This window comes from Xyrauchen texanus, chromosome 25 (assembly GCF_025860055.1).
Source record: "Xyrauchen texanus isolate HMW12.3.18 chromosome 25, RBS_HiC_50CHRs, whole genome shotgun sequence".
NCBI lineage: Eukaryota > Metazoa > Chordata > Actinopteri > Cypriniformes > Catostomidae > Xyrauchen > Xyrauchen texanus.
The window spans coordinates 37879305-37894600 of record NC_068300.1 but is presented as its reverse complement, the minus strand read 5'-3'; the positions used below and the strand labels follow the sequence as shown (position 1 = coordinate 37894600).

General features: G+C 40.4%; 1 protein-coding gene across 1 annotated transcript in view; it reads right to left on the bottom strand.

The window, feature by feature from the left end:
- Positions 1-2911: 2911 nt before the first annotated feature.
- cc2d2a (coiled-coil and C2 domain containing 2A) overlaps positions 2912-15296 on the bottom strand; it is a 46188-nt gene continuing 33803 nt past the window's right edge. Inside the window, exons 31-39 of the mRNA XM_052091596.1 lie at positions 11613-11789; positions 11082-11285; positions 10796-10885; positions 9568-9681; positions 5427-5561; positions 5201-5323; positions 4966-5024; positions 4710-4887; positions 2912-4583 (exon numbers count right to left, since the gene is read on the bottom strand). Coding sequence (XP_051947556.1) covers positions 4395-4583; positions 4710-4887; positions 4966-5024; positions 5201-5323; positions 5427-5561; positions 9568-9681; positions 10796-10885; positions 11082-11285; positions 11613-11789 — 1269 coding nt within the window. The 3' untranslated portion in view covers positions 2912-4394. The remainder of the gene's footprint in view (positions 4584-4709; positions 4888-4965; positions 5025-5200; positions 5324-5426; positions 5562-9567; positions 9682-10795; positions 10886-11081; positions 11286-11612; positions 11790-15296) is intronic.

Here is a 15296-nt window from a genome sequence, read left to right as displayed (position 1 = left end):
GATCTGGCGAAGAGCAGATAGGCAAGTCCCTGGCCTGGGCTCTAGAACACCCAGGAGGCCACAGGCTTTAGCAGAACAATAGATCACAAGTGCATAGTGCTGAAGACTTTTAATTTGTCCTCTTATTTGGTTGAGGTTATATAGGGTTAGAAGAATCGCTTAAGGCATTATTCAGGCCATACATCTGTACACGATTTGTGTTTGTGCAAAAATGTATTCTAGCATGATGGACTCCATGTGTAGGTGTAGTTGTATATAGGTCATGAGGTCATAAAGAGGTATGATGGTTTGAGTACTGCCGACCAGACGTCTGCAGATAATAGCCAAATGAAACTATCTGATCTTGCGTTGGAGATTTTTTCTCTCTCTCGCACACACTTACAAGGTTTGCATAATTTTGCCCAATGCATTTAAACATACAATTAATTACCAACATTACTTGTATGAGTAAAATGTTACATTGTCGCATATCGGAACCCTAACCCTAAACCTAACCCTACCCTACCCCTTCTCCTAAATCTACCTGTACCACGACCTCGGTAGCAGAAAATGTTAATTGTGTGAAAATTTTGAAGAACAATATGTAGTTACACAATAAAAACATTGTATTGTATGTATTTTAATGTTAGTTCAAAATGGGACCAAAGCTAAAGTAATGATAAAAATATAAAAGCTATTTCTTCCATTTTAAGGAGTTTCTGTTCTAACCAGTTCTGATGTGACCAGCAGCGAGCAACAGGACATTTTGTAGGTTCTGTGGTATTGTTCTAGGTAGCCACACCCACAGTGAATTAACCGTGTTGTAGAGCTGCTCCACCAACAATCTGCTCCATATAGCTATATTTTAAACATCAAATGTTTTGATTGGATAAAATTGTGGCATTGAAACATTTAAGTGTAGGGACCATGCCACATTCACTGTGTTATGGGGAAAGGAGAAGATTTCAGTCGTGTTTGTCAGTAAATATTCAACATAAATCAAAATTGATCAACACACTTTTTATAATCAACATTATATATTACTGACATTTAGAACTAGTTTTCTGTGCATTATATTGTGAGTTTTATACTCCGGGTAATGTTCAGGTACAGTACCCTGTAGCGTCTGAGCACGGCTGTATTTAATGACCTCTCATATGGCTATATCTTATGACTCCTCTCCATTTGCCAAAGGGACTTTCCAACCCGAGCACAACTAAACCATTATACTGCATTTCCTTTATCTCTCTCATCATGGTTTGCTGTGGTGTACGGTCATGTGCAGTGTGACCCGACTGTGGCACTCCACAGAGCAGCAGCTCTCTTCAGGGTGAGTTTGTTCCTCTTCAACACCAGATTTAGAGTCAAAGTTTCAGGCTCGACTCACACAATGCCTGCTTTCACCATCTGACTTCACGCATGACAGCAACATCTCAATGACGCCTTCAACAGGCTAATTTACAACCATACACACACACACACATACATATTCACACACACTTGTCTCAAGAAAGGAAAGACATTCACATACTTTCATGCAAAACCAGCAGCTTTCAAATGAAATAAAGAACTGAAGTTCTTCACATGTTGAGGTTATAACGGTGGCTCACTGCTGCTCCCATCTGACTGTCGTTGGAAGTATCTATGAAACTGCAGGACCAATCTGGCAAATATACACCTGTTAACAACCTGTTTTTTGTTCTCCATCATGAGCATGTATGCATTTGGCAGACCCTTTTATCCAAAGTGACATGCAGTGCACTTATTACAGGGACAATTCCCCTGGAGCAACCTGGAGTTAAGTGCCTTAAGTGGCTGTGGGGATTGAACCGGCAACCTTCTGCTTACCAGATCTGTGCTTTAGCCCACAACGCCACCACCACTCCATGTGCTTGAATTCTGCAAGGAAGAATGGGCAAATATTCCCCAATCTAGGTGCAAAAAGCTAGTAGAGACATATCCAAACATACTGATGGCTGTCATTAAAGCAAAAGGTATCTCTATGAAGTATTAAATCACTTTTACGAAACCTGTCAAATACATGTCGGTGGGGGCTAGGCAGCTCAGCGATTATTGACGCTGACTACCACACCTGGAGTCGCGAGTTCAAATCCAGGGTGTGCTGAGTGACTTACGATCACTTTTCAAGCCCTGTTATGCTTATTTGAATCTTTTATACATTTTAGGAAACTGTTTGAAAATGTCTAAAATACTTCAATATTTAAAAGCCCATTATTGAACCAGCATGACTCTAAAAAGGTCAGTTCTGATTTTAGAACACTCCATAGCAGGTGTGATCTTTATGTTGATTTTCAAGAATTAAGAGGCAGCTATGATGTCTGATGTCCTCTTGTATTATGTCAGGATGACACTATTCTTAGCCTCAGATATCATACACACACACACACACACACACACACACACACACCCTCCTCTGACCACCTGATGCGTATTACTAACAAGAATAAAATATGTTTTTTTCCTTGTAAAAAAAATATGATATGCAACGTTCAAAAGTCTTTAATTATTCTCCTAATTTTATTTTCTGTCTGTGAACTAATCAGCACTTATTACATTTGGATAGACAGAAATTCTGATCACAAAGTCAATATGTTTCCACTCATTTTCCATGCCATTTATAACCATTTATTTTTCCACACTGGTCTATTATTGTGGTTTCATCTATTTCAGATTGTCCTTCCTCTTAACATAACATAAAAATGAAACAAATTGGTGGTTTTCGTATCAATCAAATGCTCTGTTTCTCTCCAAGTGGGCGGATATTGAGCCGAAAAAGCAGCAAAATGAACCAAATTGGATTAATCATAACTAATGATAGTTACAAATCGGACTACTGTCTGTTTAAAAAGCCACCAAATTGGATTATCCTACATAACTAGAGTCAGGGGACAGCTGTCTAAAATGAACTGAAACTGACAAAAAAAAGTTTACTTACAAGACCTAACAAGTCCCATCTCTACAACAACGCAAAGAGAGCTTATAGCTGCTGACAGATCTGATAGATTTGTTTCTGAGTCAGGCGAATCCATCAGTTAGACAGAGTGACAACATCTCTGCAGTGTGTCTCTCAACACTTGGAGTAACAATTTCACATGCAAAACAGTTAGAAAGCCTCCATATTTTATTTTGAAGAACATATTATGTACAGTTTGAAAGGTTATCGGTGTTTAAATCAACAGCAGGTTCAGTGTAATAGTGTTTATAACTGCAAAGTCAGATGTATGAAAAAATACAATTAAACAAAATATAACATTTTCTAAACAAAGTATTAAAAACTGAATTTAACGAAACCTGTCAAATACATGTCCAGGGGGGCCTGGGCAGCTCAGCGAGTAATGACACCGAATGCCACCACTGGAGTCGCGAGTTCGTAATGAGTGACTCCAGTCAGGTCTCTTAAGCAACAAAATTGGCCCCGTTGCTAGGGAGGGTAGAGTCACATTGGGGTAACCTCCTTGTGGTCTCTATAATGCGGTTGTCGCTCTCGGTGGGGCACGTGGTGAGTTGTGCTTGGATGCTGCGGTGGATGGCGTGAAGCCTCCACACGAGCTACGTCTCCGTGGTAACGTGCTCAACAAGCCATGTGATAAGATGTGCAAAATGATGGTGTCAGACGCAGAGGCAACTGAGATTCGTCCTCCGCCACCTGGACTGAGGCGAGTCTCTACACCACCATGAGGACTTAGAGTGCATTGGGAATTGGGAGTTACAAATTGGAGAGAAATAAAATAAGAAATAAAAATGACTGACAAATTTTCTTTATATAAAAATTAAGCACATTCCCCCCCCCCATTTACATTATGTGTCTGACGTTTTACTTTAGAGTTTTCTTGTAATTCTCATTATTGTCAATAATGGTTTTCATTTGATTCTATTACTGTATAAGGGTTGAAATTACTGTCATTATTCACATATTATTTTATGAATTAATTATATTTGTAATGGTTTTAATGGTCCTAATTTTCATTGGTCCTACTTGATTGTTCATTTTAATGATCCTAATAATCAGGTTCATTTTCCAAATATACAGTATATATATAGATATATATTCCGCTTTGATTTTGGATTGAAATATGACCTGGATAAAGTAACATTTATAAACGTTGCAGTCTAGTGTACAAAAATGATTTAAAAACATCTATTTCTCCATTCATTAAATTCAGGCAAAAGACAGAGTAAAAATATACACGTTCTGAATTTAATCATTCATGAATAAACTTAGAAAGAAATAGTTTCACTATAAAATTACTATAAACAACAGCAGGCACAGGAGCATTGAGAAATGAAACATTTATATAAAATGTCTTTAAAAACATATATGAAGAGTACACTGTACATCAAGAAGTTCTCTATCTTTCATTATTGCTGATGATGAGGTTCTGCTGTGGTGGGATCTAGTGTGCGCTAACCAGAGAGGCGATGTACACCCACACAGAGAGCACATTGCTGGGGTAAGGGTGAACGTACACAGCCAGGGCAAACTCTACATTTGTGGACTCAACTTTATGGACCCCTGTGCTGTGAACAGCTTCAATGATTGGCTGAATCTCTGAGAAAGAGAGATGCAAGGGAAACCCAGACATCTAAAACAGGAAAACATACAAACAGGAGAACTTCATGTTAACATTAACATCAAATACCTTGTGTTTTTCTTTGGGCATGTTGTCCCTTTTATACTGCAAAATGTAATTTCTCTTCATAACACTAACCCTGTATTCTCCAAGAAGGCTCTGTAGCTCAAGGCAATGTTCCTCAGCGACCTCTCGTCCTCTGCTTAGCTCCAGTTTCGGCAGGAATGGACGTAATATAGATATGCAGTAACGGTTCCAGCGTGTGGGCTGACGTGGACGCCATTCCATGATCTTCTCCCTCAAAACCTTCTCAATCCTACATGATAGAACATGTGATTTGAGTGACAGTGTGGACATAGTATGGGTAGTATGCGACTTATCAAGACAGACTAACCTGTCTTGTAACTCAACAGCAGCTGCTCTGTCAGCCCATCTGTACACCAATACCTCTGGCTGAAAAACATTATTTGGCCAAAAATTACAATACAAGAAAGGGCAAAAGTAGACTTTTATTAGTCATTTTAATATCCAGTGCAGAAGGGTGCTCGTAAGCTCCCTGTAGAATTATGACTGATGAATGAGACACAGGGATTTAAATAGAGGGCTGTGATTGGTGGAGCCTTCCTCACCTGCACACTAGAAAGGCCAGGGTCAGGAAACGCTCGTGAGAAAAACGGCTTCCAGAGCTTTGGCTTAGAGACGTCAAAACTCATTCTCACCGGTGATGCATACGTCTGGATGTTAACCCACACCTGAAAAAACATGGACGGATCAATTCAGACAATTATATAATCTGAAATAAATCACTTCAACTGAAGGAGTTACATTTTTGCGATATGCAATGAATTTACTAACGTTATCTGTGTTGATCATGCAACCGATGGTCTGCAGAGGGCAGAATATGTCATACTGTCCATAGTGCTGTCCAGTGCTAGGATTCCAGATCAGATATCGGTTCTGCTCATATGTTAAAACATACGCCGTAGGGCCCTAAAGGAATTAAACACAAATCCATGCACACGTGACAGAACATTTTGATCACTTTTTTTGTATAAATGGTATCCATCTTTGGAGTGGTGGAGGTCTTTGTGACCTTTCCTATTTTTAACATGTAAAATGTACAAAAAATCCTGATAAGATTCCATCAAGATTTGGTGGTTTTACAAAAAAAGTCACTTGTACTGTTCCCGGACAAAGTTGTCTGACCACAGAAATCAATAGCCTCTTTTCCACCATCGTGCCAGTGCGAGTCAGGACTATCAACTGGTCAGCCTGAGCCAATAGTCTCTAGCCGCTAGACCAAAATGGATCTGCATTCCCACCATTGTCCAATAGCCCCACAGCATTGCCTGTTATTGATAAAAAGCTAGCCCTAAAAATAAACACGGATTTTTTTTTATTAAATTTTTTCCTCGAACCTGTACCGTTGTGCACCGGCAGGCCAGGGCATTTGGCCGTTGGCCCTAAGAGGCACGATAAAGCCATGGAACTGACAGTGGGAATGCAACTGTCCCTGGCACGCACTAACACACCATCATTTGGCCTAACTGTGGAAATGCGGCTAATGGGGAAAACAGTGGGTCAGACCAGAATACAGAGACACTAATACAGAACACACACAGAAATGAAGCAGTGAGAGTATAACACTGGCACAGTGTAGAACACACCCACCCCATACTCACCTATCTACACACCACACACACACACACACACACACACAGCCAAGTCAATTTTATTTGTATAGCGCTTTTCACAACACACATCATTTCAAAGCAGCAGTAGTAAATCATGCAATAACAGAAAATGAAACTGTAATATCTATAAAGTCTTAGTCATCATTGTGTAGTTTGATTAAATATGATTGTAAATTGTGTATAAAAATAAATAATTAAATAATAATTGTATTTAGAACCCCAGTGAGTATGCCGAAGGCAACTGTTCAGAATCCAAGGTTCAAGCAGTGGCATATGAAGTATCCAGTATCTTATGGTTGGAGTTTGCATCAGTTCATCCTCTGAAGTAAAAAAACTGAAGTGATGTCCGGCTTTCACTGGCTGCATTTAGTCATCATCACTTAGCGACACGTAGCAGTGGAGTCCGACACAAAGCAGGAACGGAGCTGGATCTGTCCAGCTCTGGTAACCACAGGGAAACAGAAATAGAATAATATTAGTGTAGATGCCATTCAATTTATTGCAGAGTTATAGATTATGATAAATGTTTCTGTTTCCAGCAGACCTAACTTAAGCAGCCTAATTGTGAGTTGATGGATAAATTAGGTGTATGCCTGTCTGAATAGATGAGTATTTAGTTTAGACTTAAACTGAGGGAGTGTGTCTGCATCCTGAACAGTGTTAGGGAGAATATTCCATAGTCTAGAAGCCGAATAGGAAAAGGATCTACCTCCTATTTTGGATTTTGATATTCTAGGAACTATTAACAGGCCAGAATTTTGAGATTGTAATGAACATGACAGAATATAGCATGAAAGAAGGTCACTTAAATACTGCAGAGCTAGTTATTTAGTGAGGGGTTTGTGATTGGTAGTTCAGGGAACAAACACAGCCTCTATGTGATATCTAGGTGATACAGGCTCTATCTGTTGTAGTTTATGTGACCTGTGTGATGTCTCAAGGCAGCTAGCACATGTTTGGATTAGCCAGTTTGTCTGCTTCCTGATCTGGGCCCAATATTATTAATTAGTCAAATTCTATCACTATTAAGACTAGAGATGAGAGCAGCACCTTTCCTGGAGGGATGGAGTCCGTCTCTGTTTAGCAGGTCAGGTCTATCCCAGAAAATATTTCAATTGCCTATAAATCCTATGCTATTCTCAGGACACCACTCAAACATCCAGCCATTCAGTGACACTAATGTACAATAAACCTCATCAACACAATGAGCAGGGAGGGGGCCAGTGCATATTACAGAGTCTGACATAATTTTTGCAAGTTCACACACCTCTTTAACATCTCTAGTGATCACCGACTAGCAAAGCCGGACATCGTTAGTGCCGACATGAATAACAATTTAAGAAAATCTACGTTTAGCATTAGCCAGCACTTGTAAATTTGATCTGATGTCAGATGCCCGAGCCCCGAGATGCATTTAACAATAGTGGCTGGAGTCTCTATTTCCATGTCTTTACAATAGAATCTCATATAATAAGGGCACATTCAATGTGATTCTCAGTGGGAGCATCACTGAGTGGAGAGAATCGATTGGAAACCCTAACAAGAACGGGAGAGTGGCGTCGCTTGCTGAGCGAGTATGCTGCCGAGACGTCACCCAAACGTCCTGCTGCAGGTGCTCTACAGCTGGAACCAAAGTGTGTGTTGCTCGCTGTTCTACCCCCATCCAAAACAGTCTCTACCAGCTTCTCTTTCTCACTGACCTCCAATAGCATTCGGATGCATGCCTCTAACTCGTTAATCTTCTCCGTCAGCCTGACAAATTCCTTATATTTATAACATGTGAATCCCTCACTGCTGACGGAAGAAGCTATAGTAAACATGTGGCATGCAATACATGAAGTGATAATATGACTGGATGTCATGACTTACCACAACTGTTTGTTGTTGTTATTGAGCGGCGAGGGTTTCAGATAGATGTGAATCCCTCACGCAAGTGTTTGCTGTTGTTGCGGTAGTTCCTTGAGATTGATGCAATAATTCGTGTAAAACACAGAGCAGAAAACGATTGCACACAGTCGAAATGCGAGGTGTAGACAAGCGGGGAAAATGAAAGAAAAAGAAAAGAAAACGGGTATGTACGGTAATATACACACAGTTGATATGGTAGAAAAGAAGAAAAAAAATGTGCACACAGTAAAATGCCAAAGGATAAAACGATGAACGTATAGGAATAACCAATGCTAAGCAGGCTAGCAAGCTACAAACAAACAGACTCATGCAGTGTGCCGGCAACAACCGGAAAAGTAGTAAACAGAGAGCTGAAAAAATACATGGAGGCCACAACAGCCACAATGTAGAATACACACACCATCACACACATACACATACACACATGTTGGGTTTCCATGTTTTATGGGGACTGTCCATAGATAGAATATATAAAGTTTGTACAGTATAAAAACCATTATATCCCCTAACCCTCACAGAAAACTTTCTGCATTTTTACATTTTCAAAAAACATAATTTAGTATGATTTACAAGCTGTTTTCCTCATGGGGACCGACAAATTGTCCCTCAAATGTAAATAATGTCGGGTTTTACTATCCTTATGGGGACATTTAGTCCCCACAAAGTGATAAATACACACGCACGCACACGCACGCACGCACACACACACAAGCACAGAAATAGTCACACATCTGACCCCACTGTGGGAAGCAAACACTTATTCCCTTGCAAAACAATTTTTCTCACAGCACAATTTATTGAATTATGTTATTGAATGATTCAAATAGCTACACTTTGACAAATAAATATATTTTAGAATGCCTAAATATATATTAAAAAGTATAACTTGTGATAATTAATCATTGGGTTACAGACACCATTCCACAACGAGGGGAACTCTGAAGAAACTCTTGTGTTATGTTTCTTTTCCAGCAAATAACTTCAGAGATTCCAAATACATGACACATACTAGTGTTTTCATAAATATGCAATTTTGCTTTTTACTGAATTAAAGGTAATTTGAGCTAATTGAGTTCTAAGTCCCATCAAAATGCAAAAAATGTGTTAATAAATATGAAAGCAGTTAGTTTAGAGGTGTGACAAACAAAATACGTCAATAAATGTGTATTTTGGAAAAGACTGTTCCGGACATTTTTGTCTTGGAACAGTATGAGTGTTACTCCAAAATTACCAGAACACAAAAGTTAAATACCCATGTCCATTTTCATTGATTTTTCATTAAAGTTTTCATAATCTCACCAAATCAACAATTGGAAAGATTAGTGGTCAAAACATATTCTTTTGGTAAGTGTTTCATCTGAGCAACCTGATTGGTCTAGAGACCTGTCACTCACCTCAGGAATGGCAGTGCCTATGATAAGCCATGCTCTTTTCCCCATATATAGGAAGTAGTTACAGAGTAATACAGCATGCTCTTCCTCATCCCCTGCCAGCAGTGTCAGGAATTGCTAGAAACACAAAAAAAAACTATTTAAATGAAAAATACAGCTGCAAAAGCAATTATGGGGCCAAGCATGACATTGTCAGAAAACCATAGAGAAGCCCTTGTAACATAAAGGTGCGTACACACTGCCAGCGACATCGCGCGTGACAGCTACTCAACACCATTCATTTTCAACACGAGCACAGCGACTTCCGGCGCCGCGAGCTGTCGCGACCATTGGCGCTAGATGTAGGCGTGTCCAGCGACGTGACAAAGTTGAGAAAAGTTCAACTTTGGAGCGACTAACGGAAGCGACAGCCAATTGGAGAGACGACGGGAGAGCTCACGTGATCCTTCTCTCTCTCTCTCTCTCTCAGCTCCTGCAGTAATGGAAAGATGGATGAAACTAATTCTTGCTGTTAGAAATTTTCCAGTGCTCTATGATATGTCTCTTCCCACGTACAAGGACATTTTTAAGAAAAATACTGCGTGGAAAGGTGTATCTGAGATCGTGGGGATTTTATGGACCCAGACAGACCGGCATTTGCATTTTCGCCGCAGATAAACAGCCGCTATGGCAAACAGCACGCCTTGTTTCTCATTCATCTTTGATATAAAGCATTTTATGTACTGATTCATTTATATTTAGTCTTTTCTCTCCAAAATGTTTGTTTTTAGTGGCAAGAAAAGAGATTCGCTGTCAACAGCAATGGAATGACATCCGTGAATGTCATTTATAAACGTTACTAGGCAACCAGTAGTGGGAACACCCACTAGCGACTTCACCGCCAGCCACTGGCGACCTGCAGCGACAAAGTCGCTGGCAGTGTGTACGCACCTTAATGCAAATGCTTATAACGTTTGGTCAATAGGTGGCACTGTTATAACATTTATAATGTATTGTCAGAACAGGCTGCAATGACGCATAAAAAGTTTCATGTCAATAAGCTAAAGCATTGCCAGGATACAGCCTCAGATCCTTTTTGGCATCTTTGCCATGCCATTTTTTTTTGTGTTTCACAAGAACAGTTTGAACCATCAAAAAGCTTTTAATAATTTCTGGATAACCGGTGCTTTACCTTCATTGCTTGGTCCCTAATAACACAATTTTTCCAAAAAACAAAAAACAGCATACTCACATCACATGTGCTCCATAAGTCACAAACTCCTGTAAAAGACACACTGTCTGGAAGAGAGGGAATAAGAGACACATATCGCGCAACTAACTCCTGAGAAAGACAGAAAAAGAGAGAAGATTATTTGAAGACAAATCTGGGGTTATCTGGGATTTGAAAATGCAACCTCTCACTAGACTTTTATCATTTTCTTGGGTATTGACTCCAGCATACATTGAATTTTCTTAACTGACATGACATGTAAATGAGCTGTAGGTCTATCTGAGAGTGTTAGCACGTGCATACGTACTGTGGCCTCCTGAGGGCTGTTTGGGACAGAGTCCAGCAGCTCTTGTGGGGGGTTTAGAGGTCGTATGAACCGCGTGACGAAAACAGTTTTGCCGTTGATGTCGATGACGGTGGTGAGACAGGGCCGGTCGGGGAAATGCTGATTTGCCTCTTTCTCAAAGACCTCACATGCCATCAGCAAACACTCCACCTCCTGAGAGTCAAACTAAGAGGATACAGCAGTCAAAGGTCATTTAACACATTCCTTATAAACTGACACAGGAGTGATATGACTATAATGATATTAGATGTGTGTAGCTAATCTTAGATATGTATAAGTGAGCAAACAATGGCAGAATATTCCTTTTTTGGGAGAAAATATTATTTTAAAACTAAGAAAACTATCAGACCCCAAATCTGTTACCTTTACTTCCTTCATCTATTAAATGCAGTCCAAAAAAAAAAAAAAAAAAAAAGAGTAAAATGATATTAAACAAAAACAAATGTATATGCAAAACTTAAAATACACAGAAAGCACATTTGTTTTGTGTACCTTCTCTCTGATGGTGTCTCCGGGCACCAGCTGTGGTTCAATGGTGATAAAGAGGCTGAGGAAGGTTCCTTCACTGAGACTGTGGATGGCGCCATATCCACTTTCACTTCCCAAACTCCGCTCCTTACTGTACCCTAACAGCACTGGAGGTGTCGACACCTTAAACGTCCCATCAATCTTACCATATAAAATAAAGATCCAATTAATAATTGATCACAACCAAAGATGGATATTTCCAATGTAGTCAGATTGGAGAAAAGTTTGTTTTATGCACAGCCCAGCACACAAACATTTGCACCCAGCTAATATTCTGAGATATAGGATGATTATTTTAGAACTTAATTAAATTTGTGTCATTTAAAGGAACAAGATGTTACCAGATAAGTGTTACACATAATAAAAGACAATGTAAACATTGTAAACAATGTAAACTAAACAATATAAGTTTTATTTTTAACTGATTTTTTGTGCCATTTGTTTTTCGGGTTTAAAATCAACATTGAGACAACGTCACAGAATGTGACGTACTATAGTACACTGTCGCGTCATCAGTCTCATAATTATTAATGAGACTGCAAGGCCTTATCCTGTGAGAAAATGCTGTCCAAAACCATGTGACCAGGGCTTCAAACTCAAGCTCTTCAGTTGAGTGCATTTTGTTATGAGCAATTGGGAGAATCTTTGATGCTGTTACCTACATAAGTGAGGTTGAGATTGATCAGAACCTTGAATCAGACAGTTGTTGTGTTCCCTCACCTTCCTCCCTTCACTCTGTTGTTGATCACTCCCACTTTGCTGGTATTTTATATTTTTTATGTGGCGAGAACTAAACTGTGCAGAAACATGGGGGTTTCATGACCCTTTAAGTACAAGCATTTAAGCTTTTATTATTTTGCAGTAATACACAAACTTAAATTTAAGTTGCAATATCTACAATCTCTTCCACTCTTTCCTCAAAACTGATTTTTCTGTAAATTAAAGGGAACCATGCTGTCATCTGGATACAGGTGGACCAGGTATATGCTTTTCAGCCAATCAGATTGTGTGGCTGAAGCTGTTGTATAAAATGTAAATCAAAAGAGCAGTCCAGCAAAAAGCAAGTTCTAAATCATGCACTTCAGGGGCCTGGGTAGCTCAGCAAGCAAAAATGCTGACTACCACCCCTGGAATCGCGAGTGACTCCAGCCAGGCTTCCAAAGCAACCATTTGGCCCGGTTGCTAAAGTGGGTAGAGTCACGTGGATTACATCCTTGTGGTCGCTATAAGTGGTTCTCACTCTCGGTGGGGTGTGAGGTGAGTTGTACTTGGATACCGCAGTGAATAGTGTGAGCCTCCACACGAGCTAGGTCTCTGCAGTAACGCACTCGGTGAGCCACGTGATAAGATGCGCAGGCTGACTGTCTCAGAAGCGGAGGCAACTGAGATTCATTCTCTACCACCCAGATCGAGGACCACCACGAGGAATTAGAGTGCATTGGGAATTGGGCATGCCACACTGGGGAGAAAAGATGATTAAAAAAAAAATTACAATAAATCATGCACTTCATTCTCGATTATACAATGGATGGTTCCAGTCCTGAATGTAGATTGGTCAACCCTAGTGTAAAATCCAGCATAAACCAGCATGAATTCCATGGTGGACCAGCATAATCATGCTGTTTTCAAGCAAAACAGAGCTGGTAAAGTTGGTTCACCAGCATTTCACCATCCCATGCTGGGTCACCAGCACACCGCTCTCACATGCTGGTCCCCCATCACACCACCATGCCATGCTGGTCCACCAGGAAACCATCATCCAATGCTGGGCCACCAGCATACAACCATAACATGCTGGTTCACCAGAATACCACCACCCCATGCTGGTCCACCAGCAAACAACCATTCAATGTCGGTCCACCAGCACACCACTATCCCATGCTGTTTCACCAGCAAACCACCATCCCATGCTGGGCAACGAGAGAACCACCATCCTATACTGGTCCACCAGCACATCACTATCCCATGTTTGTCCACCAGTTAACCACCATCACATGTTGGTCCACTATCACACAACCATCCCATGCTGGTCCACCAGCACACTACCATCCCATGCTTGTCCATCAGCAAACCACCATCCCATGCTTGTCCATCAGCAAACCACCATTTCATATGGGGCAACCAGAAAACCACCCTCCCATGCTTGTCCATCAGCAAACCACCATTTCATATGAGGCAACCAGAAAACCACCATCCCATGCTGTTCCACAATCACACCATCATCGCATGCTGGTCCACAATCACACCATTATCCCATGCTGGTCCACCATCACACCTCCATCCCAGCATGCAAAACCTACCTTATGCAGGTTCAAAAGTTTGCATACCCTTAGTTCTTAATACAGTGTATTGTCCCCTTTAGCATCAATGACAGCATGCAGTCTTTGGTCATCTTGCATAAACTGCACGTTTGAGATCTCCACAGAGTGGCTCGATGATATTATGGTCAGGAGACTGTGATGGCCACTCCAGAACCTTCACCTTTTTCTGCTGTAACCACTGGAGGGTCAAGTTGGCCTTGTGCTTAGGTTCATTGACATGCTGGAAAGTCCAAGAGAGTCCCATGTGCAGCATTCGTGCAGAAGAATGCAAATTGTCTGCCAGTATTTTCTGATAACATGCTGCATTCATCTTGCCATCCATTTTCACAAGATTCCCCGTGCCTTTAGAGCTTACCCCCCAAAACATCTGTGAACCACCACCATGCTTCACAGTGGGAATGGTATTCTTTTCACTATAGGCCTTGTTGACCCCTCTCCAAACATAGCCCTTATGGTTGTGGTCTCATCACTACAAATTACAGTGTGCCAGAAGCTGCCAGAGATCTGTCAAGGTGTTGTTGAGCAAATTGTAACTTCTTCTTTCTGGCAACTCGACCATGCAGCTCAATATTTCTTCAAGTATCGTTGTATTGTGCTCCTTCAAACAACCACACAGTTTCTTCCAGAGCAGCCTGTATTTCTCCTGAGGTTACCTGTGTGTTTTTCTTTGTATCCCAAACAATTCTTCTGGCAGATGTGGCTGAAATCTTTCTTGGCCTACCTGACCTTGGCTTGGTATCAAGAGATCCCAGAATTTTCCACTTCTTAATAAGTGATTGAACAGTACTGACGGACATTTTCAAGGCTTTGGATATCTTTTTATACCCTTTTCCATCTTTAGAAATTTCCATTACCTTGTAACGAAGGTCTTTTGACAGTTCTTTTCTGCTCCCCATGGCTCAGTATCTAGCCTGCTCAGTGCATCCACGTGAGAGCTAACAAACTCATTAGACACAGACACTAATTGCAATTTAAAAAGCCACAGGTGTGGGAAATGAACCTTTAATTGACACTTAAACCTGTGTGTGTCACCTTGTGTGTCTGTAACAATGCCAAACATTCAAGGGCATATAAACGTTTGATCAGAGCCATTTGGGTGATTTCTGTTATCATTACGATTTAAAAAGTAGACAAACAACTATGTGATAATAAATGGCTTCATATGATCGCTATCCTTAAATAAAATAATTTTTGCATAAATAAATGACAAAATTCACAATTTCTGCAAGGGTATGCAAACATTTCATCACAACTGTACACAGAGATACTGACTATTAACCTATTAAATGAGTTTATATGTCAGGGACAATTTTGTTATATTCCGTTG